Source organism: Pieris brassicae, chromosome 14, assembly GCF_905147105.1.
Source record: "Pieris brassicae chromosome 14, ilPieBrab1.1, whole genome shotgun sequence".
Classification (NCBI taxonomy): domain Eukaryota; kingdom Metazoa; phylum Arthropoda; class Insecta; order Lepidoptera; family Pieridae; genus Pieris; species Pieris brassicae.
In genome coordinates, this window is record NC_059678.1 from 744,899 (window position 1) to 760,006 (window position 15,108).

At 34.5% G+C, this 15,108-nt stretch overlaps 1 protein-coding gene across 1 annotated transcript; it reads right to left on the minus strand.

The window, feature by feature from the left end:
• Positions 1-1,043: 1,043 nt before the first annotated feature.
• On the minus strand, positions 1,044-13,827 carry LOC123718189 (lactotransferrin-like). The gene is given in 6 exon segments (XM_045674632.1): positions 1,044-1,202; positions 1,551-1,593; positions 1,596-1,679; positions 2,092-2,208; positions 10,785-10,924; positions 13,808-13,827. Coding segments are annotated over 6 exon segments (498 nt in total). The 3' UTR covers positions 1,044-1,108.
• Positions 13,828-15,108: the final 1,281 nt, after the last annotated feature.

Genomic DNA, 15,108 nt, shown 5'->3' on the forward strand with positions numbered 1-15,108 from the left:
ACGTAACTTTGCACTAAGCCTCGACACTGAATCTCACGAAGACAAAATACAAAAAATTATTAATAAACAACACATGTAGTCATAATAGGCATGAGGATAAATGTAGTATTTAGCTCTATTTCGTGGGGCTGATGATGTGCAGAAGTCGAGATGTTGGAACAACTCGTTTTAATTACGGAAAGCTTCGTTCGCCGCTGCACTGGATTGCTCTGATAAGCCAACTGCTGTGTTTTTGAAGAGTAGGTCGTTCACACCTGCGTAAAATTGTATAACTTTGAACTGGTCTTCAGCAGCGTGCTTGGCATGTTCTGGTTCACTTTTTCGTCGCTCGCGCATGATTACTATATTACTTATTTATTGGTCAAATAGTTATTATTTTAATAGTGTAATAGCAGTATTTTGTGTTATCTATTCTCTGTTATTTGTTTTTTTAATTGTAATTCTATTTATTATTATAAATTTAAAAAGGCGTTTATAGCGTAAGAGTGTATTTACACCAAGTTCTGACAACGATTATAATTAACTTTACTGTTATAATTAATATGACATTTGCGGTTTTTATCATCAATCTGAATGTACTTTCTTTGCAAATAAACTATTTATTATTATAATTATATAAAACAAATATCCTCTACCGACCACCGCGTCAGTATGTCTACATGTTCGCAATAGATATATCAACTTAATGTAATCATGCCTCGGCTTTGCCACGTGCCAAAAAACGTGTACAAAAATTGAAAAATCTCCAAATATAGGGCGACCATTGTGATTTTGTGAAAAATTCCAGAATCCAGTAACCTAGCATTTATATTTCTGAAATATTTTATTCATTGCTGTGAAGAATTCGCGAAAATTTACCCGCGTTTAATTAAATACAAGCTTTTCGCTAATATTTTATATTAGTGTGTTTTATAGACATAAAGAAACTTTTGATGGGCTTACAATACAATCTTAACGTAAGCATGTATGAATAACTATTGTAAAATACTTAAAAGCTAGCCAAAATATTTAACAAAGCGAGAAATAAAATGATAACAAAAATTTATTGACTACTTTGACCCGATTTGTTTATCTTATTTATGAATGAATAAAAATAAAATATATATAACTAGATAAATCGACAAATTGGGTGTGGCTGCATTTTATCCAAAGGGTCTAGAGTGTCCAGGAGAGCGTTCAAGCTTTTGAGGAGTGAGTCATTTCTGAAACATAGATAGGCATAATTGTGATTTTGTTTCAATATCAAAATTCTTATTCATTAGATACTGTAGTTAGTTAAAAACGTTTACGAGCCACGGATGTGATATATGTGACCAAACGTATTAAAGGTATCTTCGTGAATAAGATTAATTAGCTAGTTAAAAACATTTTAATTTAGATAAACATTAAAAGAAACATTGGACAAACAAAATTTATTTCAATTTTAGAATGCAAGCGCAATTTTTTGGAATTTACTTTTCTGTCTCCAGACTAATATGCTTTGATGAACATATTTGGATTGAACAGAAAGCCACTCAATTTTAGTTGGATAAGTAAAATTCACGATTCACCCTCGTGACACGACCTCGGAGTCGACAACATCAGCGAGGAGACTGAAACACCAGTTGACAAAGCCAAGGTATTGTTGCGACAGAGAAGTCGAATTTGTGATGCTTGAAGACCCGCCGCTTGTAGATCAGCTGCAAACATTTATATTTGAATACTCCCAGTGCATTAATATAATAAAACATAACATCACAAATCAATATAAATCATAATTGCAAAAGTTGGTGCGGCCGTAGCAGACGGAAATAAACGGCTCTAATAAAAGTTGTTTCCCCAACTTTGATTTCCTTTAGAGCCCCTATAAAGTAGATACTCTTGGGTTGAGGTGCACAGGCGCTAATTAAAGATTTTGCAAGCCTGGTAGATTCGACCCTAAGGCTTGTACTTTCCACTCGTCCTCACACACAACCAAAGATTATAATTATTACTATATAGGTTAGGAATATTGTAAATACCATAATAGTTATTACGTAATTTATTTATTAAGGTGCGCCGTTTGTTCAAAAAGTTATTTAAGTGTCTTGCAAGTGATTAAATGTCACTCACCATCGATATTCTCCAATTCCACGAACGCTACATCACTGTCTGGATCAGCTAAACAGGCCACTGCACCTGCGTTGCCATAGTATTTGTTGGTGGAGTCATATGAACAGACATTCGATCCTGTAAATAAGTAGTTTATTTCAAATAAGCATTCGTTTTTCCATTAGAAGATAAACACAAGTATATACAATTAAACGCACTAGGATTTCCTCTGTGGTGTGATTAACTTAATTTAAGTAAAAATACTACTTCAGTGACAAGAACATAATGAAAATATGACTGGGTTATGACGCGTTTCTTACTGCCTTGACGCTTTATTGTCGCTTTTACTATTTCACAGCCCTTGTTCACAGAATACAATGCATACCCAACTATTCCAAACATCTCAGTCTAATACAAACTATTCACGTTACTCATGTTACATATCCCTACAAATTACCAGCAAATAGATATAATAAGTGTAATTAAAATGCTTAAAGAATAATATAAAACTAAAATTTTAGATATATTGGCTTTGTTATTCCTACTTTATATATAAACTAGCTGCCCCCGCGAACTTCGTTTCTCCTTAATGTGGTTTTAATTGGCCTTAATACCGTGACACGAAAGAATAATTTTACTGTATTATCGTCACTATATTTTGAATTTTATTTACACTTCGGTCTAAGTAACACGTGGCTGGCTATGCTAACACCAAAAATTAAAAAAATAGAAATAATTGAATTTCACGATATTTCGTTTACTACAAAATAAATTTAATTTATACTTTAGCCTCAATATTACGTGGTAATCATGATATTGAATTGTAGCCTATATGACACGTTTGTCGATTTACCATAGCAGTGCCATCTATTGATTACTTACTCAATCCAGTCGAAAAGTATCGACATCTGTTAGAATCTTTTGGAGTTAACAGATAATTGTGACTGTCAATTTGTGACTGTCAAATTATAGACAAATAATTTGCAATAAAATAAAATTGCGACTATAATTAAAGATCTAAGCTATCCTATCTCTTAAGTTGGACCAGACTGCTCACGGTGTGCCAATTTAATCTAAAATCGGTCGAGTCCATCGCGGACAAACATCGTGACATGAGATTTATATATATTAAGATATATACAGTTATTTTTGGCTTGTGTATATCACTGTTTATATATTGTATAATAAGTAACTGTAGAAAAAATGATACGGAAATAAATAAATAAGATTGTTATGAATGGTAGTTCGATCATAACTCCCTCGCTTAGTGCTTTACGATTATGTCTTCAAAATTTTCTTGGAATATAGCGCGTTTGTTACGATTGCACTACCCACTGCCGCATCCGTATCTTTATTATTTTTATTTTAGAAACAGTTCAGTCCTTTCAGATCCATACACAACGTATTGTAGGAAGGTATTCAAAGAACATCTACTCGACACCTTGAATTCTGAAGTCAATTGAAATTAAAATTGATATCACGTACGCACGTGTACGATCAGAGAACTCTAGCCGGTGTTACATTCTAAAGCAAATTGTTGGAATGTAGAACAGTAATCTCGTATAGGAAATTAACAATTTCGTCCATTATTAATTCCTAAGGTTAATCAGCAGAGTTTTCCAAATTTCGTCTGCAAAAACCAACCTTCGTGAATATAACAGTTAATAGAACAGAACAGTTTTCCTTACAATATTCACAGTATGAACAAATGTTAACATCCATTGGTCTACAAGCATTGGTAATGCCAGGCAAAATTATCAACGAAGCGATTGAAGAGAGATTAAAGGCCGTGAACGCACTCGGGTTGAGCGTGAGCGGAGGTATCACTTAACATCAGGTTACCAACACTACTTCAATTCCGCAACCCACACATTCACTCGTGCACTGTAATATTATACCTAGTCCAGCCAAGTTCTGATGCAATTGAAATTGCACTTTTTCAATTAAGATATACATTCAGAGCATTCCTTATCCTCTAAGACTGACTATAATTTTAAGTCTTAATGGTTGAGGTCTGGGTTAGATGAGGGCCAGTTTTCAGCTCTTATAAAGTCCGGAACGTTGGTTTCAAGCCAGGCTTGGGTAGTTCGTGCCTTGTGACCATGTGCACAAGTATATATTTTTAAAAAGTTTATTGCTTAAATTATTATTGTTTATTTTAAAAAGGAGGTTAGTTCACAGAAGGCGTTTTGATCCATCTCTTTAATTGTAAAGATTGACTTAGGGCATGTCCTGTATACACGATAAGCACTGAGCTTCAGGTCTTGTTTTTTAATAAGTGACAGAGTCCTAGCGAGAATCTTCATTTCTCGCGATAAGATTTTTTGTTTCTTACTAGCGTTTAGACGAATTCTGACTTCAACAGCATTAACAGCCTTTGTAGTTTAGATGTTTTCTGGTCTTCGACAGACGAAGTGTTGTTGTATCTGTTGATAGATAGATAGATACGTACATACGGCTGACACCAAGCAAGTGTCTGTAATATGACCAACGGCTCCATACCCACATTGTGCAAGGAGATGACTACAATCTTATTTTCTTTAACACCTCATTCCATATTGTAATTAGATAATGAACACGAAACTATGCGAAATAGTGCAAAATCGTAAGAAGTTTTAAAAATGTAACGTGTTTCAAATTCAAAATATATATAATTAAAAAGTTGAAAAAAAGAAGTTTTTAAGTAAAGGTATTTATGACAGTTACAATATAAAGCATTTTACTTGAAACTGGAATAAAACTATTGCCATAATATTAAAAAAAAAAAACATAAATCATACATAATAATAATTATAATTAGAAATTGATGAATGGAAAATTCAAACAAATTTCAATAGTTTGTATTTTCTCGCTGTTATGCGATTTGCGTTGAGCGAGAAAAGCACCAACTCTGTGGTCACCGGTACTATCTACCAGAGTCTCTACTCCAATTTCATAATAAATATTTAATTCCCAGATAAAACCTTTGAATATTTTGTATTGACCTCACCTATATACATCGATAAGCATTATGAAAACAGAACCTCTGTACTATAAACTTAGCCAGACTGATTTATCAGTTTAACATGTGCCGGTAGTCCCATAGTAATTGTGATCCCTTTAAAATGTTGCGTTGTACCGCGCAAAAGTTTCGAATCTAACAATATTGAGAGAACTACATACAAAAAGGACCTCAATTGAAAGTCACAAAGAAAATGTTGTATTAGCGAAAGAAGAAAAGAAAATATTTATTATAATTTAAAAAAGGGTGTTTAGTAAAAAGCTACATAGCACTTACCATTTTTGAATTTCAATACTTTTGGACAATAAGAAAACTTCGGATAAAAATGACCTTCGAAGATAGACTTCCTCTATTGGCATGAATTTGCCGGTTCGATTCCCAGGGTATGCGCAGCTAATTGCACCCAGAGACATTTGGATTGTTCAGATTCAGAAATGGTGCACCAGCGACGAGCTGGAATACAGCTTGGAGACGCATCGTTTGGTGGGATGTTTCGCACTATTTACTAACTAATTAACTAATTTTTAAATATCCATTTTATTAATAATAATTTCTTCCAGTAAACAATCATAAGCCCATATTGTTATTATTGGGTTAGTTACAATATTTACCTAATTATTATATCTGTAGGTTATCTTTAATCTGTATTAAATCTTTAAATTAAAAAGGGCATAGCAATGATCTATGTAAAGGCATTCCAGCCTTCCGGCTATTACCACCAGCGTACTGTTAGGGTTCCCCGCCCGCGCCTTACCAGAGATACAGCTTGCTTGCGCATCGTGGCGTAAAAACCGTCCACACCTGCACCTGCAGGCTTAAAATTAGTTCGGAAATACTTTAGTGGACAGCTGGTTCCACATAGTGGTGGTGCGAGATAAAAACTGCCATAAGAAACGCTCTGTTCTGGCTCTTATTCTTATAATGTATCAGTGTGCCGAGCGTTGGCAATCTTTTCTAAATAAATATTTTCCTCGTTAATTCAAGGTCCCAGTTAGAAAAATCTCGCATTGGATCCCCTAACAACGGCTTCAAAGAACACCGCTTGCCGGGAATTGACAGCAGGAATGGCGCCATTTGCCCACCACTTTTGTAGGTTTACCTGGATTCATTTCGCTTGGTATCTGAATATAGGGACGGTATTTAAATCGAATTTTTAATAAGCTATTCGTTATAGTTTAAAGAATTCCTTACGTCTTAAAATATAAAAAAAATCTTTTACGTATAACGCACGTAGTAACTTGGTTAGCGAAGCGCCACTCACGAGAGCGATACACGTCATAAATAAGATTTCTATAGTGGTAGACCTATTTGTTTGTACACTGGCTGAGTTCAAAAAAGCTGCTTGTTATAATTATTTATATCTAGGTGCATATATAATTTTGTGTATTTTAATTGTAGAATTATCAGTATAGGTATTATCGTGTAGTTCTATTTGAAGTAAGTTTTCTCTCTTTGTGCAGTTTGCAGATTTGCAATATGTTGTGGCTGGTCTATGTATATATTATATAACGACACCGAAACGAATCCTAAGACCACAAATCATTACACTGTATATATTATACAGACATAATATAATTCCTTTATAAATAAATAAAAAATGAATCAACGGCGCTACAACCTTTTTAGGTCTGGGCTAGATTTCTGTATCTGTTTCATGATCATTTGTCAATCTAATTGGCAAGTGGACGATCAGTCTCCTGTGCCTTCCACACGCCGTCAACTGTTTGGGTTTGTCAAGCCGGTTCCCTCACAATGCCTTTCTTCACCATTAGCGAATGTTAGGAGCGCATATATAAATAAATTCCAATCATGCACAGTCGGGGATCAAACATGAAAATAACTGAAGCCACTAGGCCAACACTGTTCTTTTTTTTTGTATGAGGTGAAAATGCGCTTGCGCAGGCCCGCGCCAAGGATATCGAGTTTGACGCGGGGACTGTGGGGCTGGGTCTACACTCAAATCCCTCTGCTATTCAGAGGGTTAGTGCATACTACAGAAATTCGACCGTACCCTCCATGTACGGTTTAAGCACTCGCCCGGTACCGTACAACCCTACCAAAGGCCGAGAACAAATTTAAATTAAAACTTGCACTCGAACCGGGAATCGAACCCAGTACCTCTCACCACAGCAGTCTTTGTATGTGACAAAGACCTAGGCTAGCCTAGGCTCTAAGGCCCTTAGGCCAACCTTTATATATATTATTTTTATAACCAACGGTGCCTTTATACCGATTAATAATAAATTTCACTCACATTAAAGTACTCGCGAACGTGTTGCCAGGATACGTACGCTACTCCTGGATTATTACCACCTGTGAGACATTGCAATGCTTGTCTGTATCTATTGCCATTTCGAACTCGGGCAACTGTTACTCCCATCCCATTGTCTCTGGTATAGCTGGCACAGTTCGAGTTGACACCACAGAGTGAGCAGAGGGACTGGTAGCGGTTTTCTGAAAGTTTATTCAAGTTCTTTGAGCACGAATGGTATGTAAACAGAATTATAAAGTTTCTATATCTTTCTTGAAGATGACAATTGAATTTGTCATCCATCCTTTTTAAGATGTTTATGGATTGTTGTACGCTTCTTCCAACCTGCTGGAAGATTCTTAACCTTTCTTACCACTGACTTTCCCCAAGATCCCAGTGGAGGTCGAGAATTATTATATATACTGTGTCGGCGAGTTTCAGGCGCGCGTCATAGTAGTGTTTGTAGCCATAATGTATCGTCTAAGATAGATCGCAAAACATTTTTTGGAGGTTTGAATATAAAATGAATAAAAGAGATCCAGAAATATGCCTCATAAAAAAGATGATACATACTCAAATCCGTATCTACGGAGCTATTAGCACTCCAGGGCCCAGGTCTGCAGCCGCTGTTGAAGAACTGGGACAGGACGTCCACCTCCATCAATTCTGCTGTCTTTCCGTCTATGTTTGCATCGGGACAGCGGTCAGTTTCAGCAACCTACGTGTTATCATATAGTATTTAATTATTAATTTACTATTTATTGGTGAAAAATTATCTGATGTTTTAGAGCTTATCGCGTACATACAGAAAGACATCTGTAGCGGTAGTTAATTTTTTAATGTATAAGGATATATCTGACTTTCAAGCATTGCCTCAATCAACAGCAATACAATAACTTCTTCTCCAAGAACTTTGAAACCCTGGGTGACCAGCATAGTTCATCCAGACCTGGGCGGCAGTAGCGACCTCCACGTAGAGGGTCTAAACCTTTAGACTTAGACTCTTTTCAGGCCAGTGTAGCTCGATGCTACCACTGCCACGGATTCGAAGGCAAAGGGTTCTGGATTTATGTAAAACTGAAATATCAATTTTTTTATAATCAAAAGATTATGTAGTTTCGTACTCATTTTAATTTATTTTTCGATGTGGTTGAGAACGGGCTGGCTGTATTATCTCACAATATCAAAGCTCGCTCCGGCGCAAAAGTAAATGATGTAAGCGTTACATGACTCGTGAACTCGTTTGCATTTGGCTTGATATTAATATCTCATTTAAGATATTTACCAATTAAGTTGATTGCCCCAACCTTTGAACTAAGTTAAATTTCATGTATACTCTCTAGATACCCGAGACATCTCATCATCTCTTTTCCCCCAATCCCAAGGATCTCCTTTCAGAAAAACGCGTTTTGGTCAGAACACACCGATATTTTGAGCATTCTGATAAACGACCTAGGACCTAGATATCCATAGCTCCGCTCACTCTTTAAAACATGAATTGAATTTCAATCTTTTCGTGTTTATTATGTTTGCCAATAACTGCTAGATGGATGAATATGGATTCAATATTATATTTTATTTTCATGTATTTATCCCGATCGTTGACAAGCTTTTATCTTTTGTTAAAATAGCTTTCACACATTAAGAAAAACACTTTTTGAACGGATTAAAGCTATGTATTATTATTAAAACTTATAATTATTTACATAATTCTAAAAAAAAAACCGGCGTTTCGCGTCAAAAATTTAAAGCAACATTTAGAATTAGCTTTAATCCGTTGAAAAAGTGTATTTCTTAATATTTTATCTCATCTCTATATATATATATATATATATATATATAAATCTCGTGTCACAATGTTCGTTCCCATACTCCTCCGAAACGGATCGACCGATGCCTATGATTTTATGCATATTCAGTAAGTCTGAGAATCTATCTACACACTACTATCTACTAGGCTACTATCTATCTACAGAGATCTAGATGCAGCATACAAAAATATATACAACCCTTCATTTTCACCCCTCTATTATCAACCCCTATTTTATAATTCTTAAAATCTTATGTCGTGAACTCCGAGGTTTATATACGTATAGAGAAATATTTACAGAGAACCCTATAAAGTTTTAGTTTATATATATATATATATATATATATATATATATAAATCTCGTGTCACAATGTTCGTTCCCATACTCCTCCGAAACGGCTCGACCGACACTTATGATTTTATGCATATTCAGTAAGTCTGAGAATCAGCTACTATCTATCTACAGAGATCTAGATGCAGCATACAAAAATACATACAACCCTTCATTTTCACCCCTCTATTATCAACCACTATTTTATAATTCTTAAAATCTTATGTCGTGAACACCGAGGTTTATACACGTATAGAGAAATATTTACAGAAAACCCTATAAAGTTTTCATTCCGGAAAACCGAACAGACTGTTGGAAAATGTTCCATGTTGGTATGTACTAAAAAGGTAGGCTAAGTATAATCACAGTAAGGAGAAACGAAGTACGCGAGGCAGCTAGTACTAAATAAAAGAATGCGTTAGTCAACACCACAGGAGACCGAAGATCTGGCACCTCGAACAAGGCATTAGTCTAGCTATTCAAAGGGGAAACGCTGAAGATTTTTCTTTTGTTTAGTGTAACGAAGTGTTATTAAATAAAATAAATAAAGGGACCGTGTAATAATGTATTTTATAGTATCTTTTAAGATTAGTTATTGTTTTATGTTATATTAGTTTTATCTTATTTAGAATAATTTTTCTCGCATATAAAATTTCAAAAACAATTCGTGAAAAAATATCTTTATGATCAGAAGTCGAGAGTACTTACAATGATTTATCGTATCACAAGTATATTAATAAATAAATAAATGAAACAGAGATTACAATTAATTGCGTAGAGAGAGATGTTGCGTCTCTCTGCATCTTCTACCGCATTTACCATGGGGAGTGTTCAGAAGAGTTATTCGGTCTAATACCCGCAGCTGAGTTTCATTATCGGACGTCAAGGCAAAATACAAAATACCATCCGTATCACCTTGACGTCCGTCGTTCCACAACTGAACGTTTTCTAAGGCAGTTTTTGCCGCGCACCTCTACTATGTGGAACCAGCTGCCCACTGAAGTATTTCCGAACCAATTAGACTAAGGGTCCTTCAAGAAAAGAGCGTACCAATTCTTGAAAGACCGGCAACGCACTTGCGAGCCTTCTGGCAATGTGAGTGTCCCTGGGCGACGGTATCGCTTCACATCAGGTGAGCCTCTTGCCCGTTTGCCTGCTATTACATAAAAATTTAAAAAATAGTATATTTTATATCGTTAAATATATAACATTTAATTAGTAAAACTTTAACGGATATTTCTTAACGAAATAATTATTGTGTATGGATTCTCAATTCTCGCTTTTCGGACAATGTTAATTTTGTTTGATATTTCAGTCTTACCGCTCCTTGAGTCATTTCTGATGGAGCCCACGATTATGAAGTCTATACAGGAAGCATGCTGCGGGATTAGGGCCACCTCCTCTTCAGATAATACACCGAGATCAGCCTCACCGCGAGATAGTTTAAGGACGCAGTCGATTCTAAAAATTATCACATTTTACGGAATAATTCGTAGTAATTATTGTCAAGGGATGGTGTGTGCACAGAAATACGATTCCACAGCCGGGTTGAGGGGATTCAGAGTTGAGAACTTATAAAAACACTACTTTGCTGGTAACATGTATAACAGTTAACTCTGCAGCTGTGATACTTTTGACATTCAACACCTTTTGTCTTCAGTCACCGTGACCACGCACGCTGAAAAGCACGCGAAACGTCGGACAATTAAAATTTGGAATTATGTAAATAATTATAAGTTTTAAATAATAATACATAGCTTCAATCCGTTCAAATTTTTCTTAATGTGTAAAAGCTATGTTAACACAAGACAGTACTATATGAAACTCACTAGAAAAACATTACCAAGTGTGTTAGAGTGTAATTCCTCTGTTCGGGCCCCGTACGAAACTAAATACTGCCTTATGTTGGAGCGCATACAGGATACGTTTACACGATTCCTTTATTACAGACTATATGGCATCTATCCGTACTGTCCCTAAATGAACCCACATTTTGATGGGATTATGGGATACAATAAATCGGAAACTCACATTTGGCCTATTATCTACTTTAAGTCTTGCGGGGTGTGGTGTGCAATCCCAGCGTTCTTTAAGAGCTCGCTTGCTTTGTATCTAGAGGATATGTGTAAAGGCCAAGGTTGTTTGCGATACCAAAGGCCAGAGCCAGTATGTTGCACAGATGCACATCAAAGACGTTGCACCTACTGAATGCTGTCTCCTATACAATCGACATCTTAACATGTTCGCAGCCCGTGTTAACAGTAATAATAATAATAATCGTTTATGTGCCAGAATAGTGGTACAGTGGTTAGATCGATCAATTATAAATACCCGCACAATCAGCCATACATAAATAGGCATACAAATGTCATATCAATTAAATAATGGCAAAGTTAAATTATTTAAAATCGATGTCAAATATATGGTCCAAATACTATGCTATAAAAGTATTATTACATATTGATTTTTTTCGATATTATAGTATTGGACACTATTGTAAAGTATTTTTGTGAATAACTAAAATTATTAAAAAAATTCTATTGATTTTCTAATAAAGCTTTTATGTCATAGTACCATAGGACCTGTCTTTAAGCAGACAATAAATGCTTTTTCATGAAGACATGTGTCATGATAGTGAAACTAATTGAATGACAATATCGCCCTGGATGAATAGGAATACCATGTAATCATAAAGGTTCGATGTCCACTTATGTACGAACATTTATCAAGAAACGAAACACTTCACACATTTACAAACTATATATCTGAGCTGTTATTATATTTATTCGTAATTTATCAAGTAGTACGTATACAATGCCGACCATTAAGTTCTTATATATAATAAGTATGACTTATAAACCCCATTGAGGCTTAAATAAGTTTATTCTCATTAATCTCAATGTCGCTTACATGAAGAAAAGAAAATATTAATCATCGTACGCTGCATCAGAGTCCATCTACCAAAAACTTCGAAGGCGTATTCGTAACGGTATACTATTTCGCATATCTTAGAGGCAAGCTGTTGTAAAGACTCGCTCGGATATTGGTTATGAAGTTAAATTTAATGCTCGTTTATATTTGATTGGGCAAATATTTTTGAAATGAAACTTCTTTAGGCGCATGAGTGTAATTTATTTACGGATCAAACGCAATAATAATACTTTTAGCGTCACAAAGATGTGCAACGTTTTTGACGAAGAAAAGAGAGAGCGAATGAGACCAATTGAGAGAGAGTGAGAAACGGCGAACGTAGCATGAAACAAATAGCCATGGAGCGAGAGTAGAACGACAATAGATGCTATTTTGACGTGACAACGTCTTATAATTCGATGGAGCCGGCTGCACGCACGAAAAAACATGACGCATGCGGTGATACCTAGCTCTGAGGCTGTGTCTCATCTACTTGAGTGAGCGATGAAAAAGAAAATTGACACAATTGTATTTATGCGTATTAATAAAGGTAACTTGATCAATCGTGATTCCCATTTACCTACTTCTCTATTCATACAAAATATCTATGAAACAAATAAAATTAAAATTTTCTTTTGAAAAAGCAACCATTGCATCAGTATTTTCTTATGACGTTGTCACGTTCAACTATTGTCAGTAAACCCACTTGACAGACAACCAATTTTTTTACAAGATCTTTGATAATGTCGAAACAGTCGAATACCAGTCGTATTGCATATTTTACTTATCATAATGCTTTAGTCAACAATTCCAATAGAAATCGCGTCGAATAATGTAAATATCGAAGAAATTAAATTAAAAAAAAATATTTGTATCAATTTTCGACACTTAAAATTTTAATGATATTGAAAATTTACATAAAAATTGTTTTGCCAATGATGTTTCACTTCTGACACTTTTTTTAATTAAGTTGCAAATACACAACATGCATTGCATGCATGCATGCGTGTATTTATACAGCTGCTTAATGCTCATGAATTTTCAAAGCATAGTGTCAAAGTATAGTTTGTTAGTGAATGTTAGAGGCGGAGAAAGAGGATTTTAATGAATTTATTTTGTATTAAGTAGTTTAAGTTAAATATAATAAGTAATTTCATTAAGGAATTGTATCTTGTTATTTGCAGTTTTCTTTATTATTATTATCAATTATAGATTTTAGTTCAGTTAGTATCTCTAGTGTTACACGTAATTGTATGTTTTTTTTGGTTAATTTTATATGCGCCTCCATACTAGGGTTGCCTTGAAGATATTGCTTGTTAGCGATAAAGCCGCCTGTAGTCTGATGTTTTTATGTGTTTAACGAAAGGTAAATAAATAGTTTTGTGTATAATAATGTGTCCAAATTGCGTTATTATCTTGATTTTTGTGCCTTACTTGGACTCCACCACCACCATTAGACTTCAAGGCTCTGGCATAAATGTTTTTGAGAATTCGGAATTCATACTCAGTCTAGAAAAAAATAATATAAAAGTGGAAAAGTTATATGATCATTTTCTTATTGTTGGTTTGCTTTTGTTAATCATTGAGATTTGTTCTTTTACTTTTAAGAATCATAATTTACATTTGTTATATTATTATACTTCTGGCCATAAATACTGTTACAATTGAAAATTCATTAATTGCTCAAAAATTGCTTTTGTTAGGAGCACACTAGAATATGCATGCATTGTTTGGTCCCCCATTTACAAGAAATACATTGAAGCAATGGAGAATATTCAAAAACAGTTTCTTAAGTTTTAAGGGTTTCCGAAAGCATAGTAGCTGCATAGATTCCTGCAAGTACTTTGGTATTGAATCTCTTGAATGTAGACGTAAACAATACGACCTAATGTTTTTACACTATTTGCAACGGTTTAATTGACTGACTTGACTTATTGTCGCTTTTACTTTTTCACACCCTTTCATCATACAATACAAGGCAAACCCAACTGTTTCAAATTCCTCGGTCTAATCAAAACTATTCACGTAACTCATTTATGTATCGTATACCTTCAGAATATAACACAAATTACCAGCAAATATATATACTTAATGTGACTAAAAAATGCTTGAAAAAATATTTCAAAAACTTTATCGTATCTTTTATTAATAATGGCTTTGTTAATCTTCCTTTATATTTTTAATAATGAATCTTAGAACTGATAATTTAGAATATAGTATGAATTTGTACTTTGTTATATTTTTTGTATAAATAGGTAAAAGTATGCTTTATGTTTATGTTTGAATGTGTATTCCGTTTTTGGCTTTTGTGTATAATGTAATTGTTTGAATATTGTTTAATGAGTAGCTGTAGGAATACTTTAATAAAATAAAATAAATAAAAAACAAACTTTGTTCATTGGGATTTCTGATTTTGGCACCAATACATTGTACAATATTTTGCGATATTAAAATTGACTGTGGTGACCGAATCGCTGTAATTGCATTACACAAAGTAGGTTTGGAGCCAAATGCAATTTTTAAAACTCTCCATACGCTTGGTATTAGTAAAATGTTTGTGTACCGGGCTATTATTAGGTACGACGAGACCTCTTCTGTTTGTAACAGAAAAAGAACTGGCCGTTGACGTAGTGTTCGTACGAAAAAGGTGGTCAAAGCAGTAAGGGAAAGAATTCGAAGAGAACCTGTCCGAAAGCATAATAAATTTGAATGAAGATCACACCTAATTTATTATT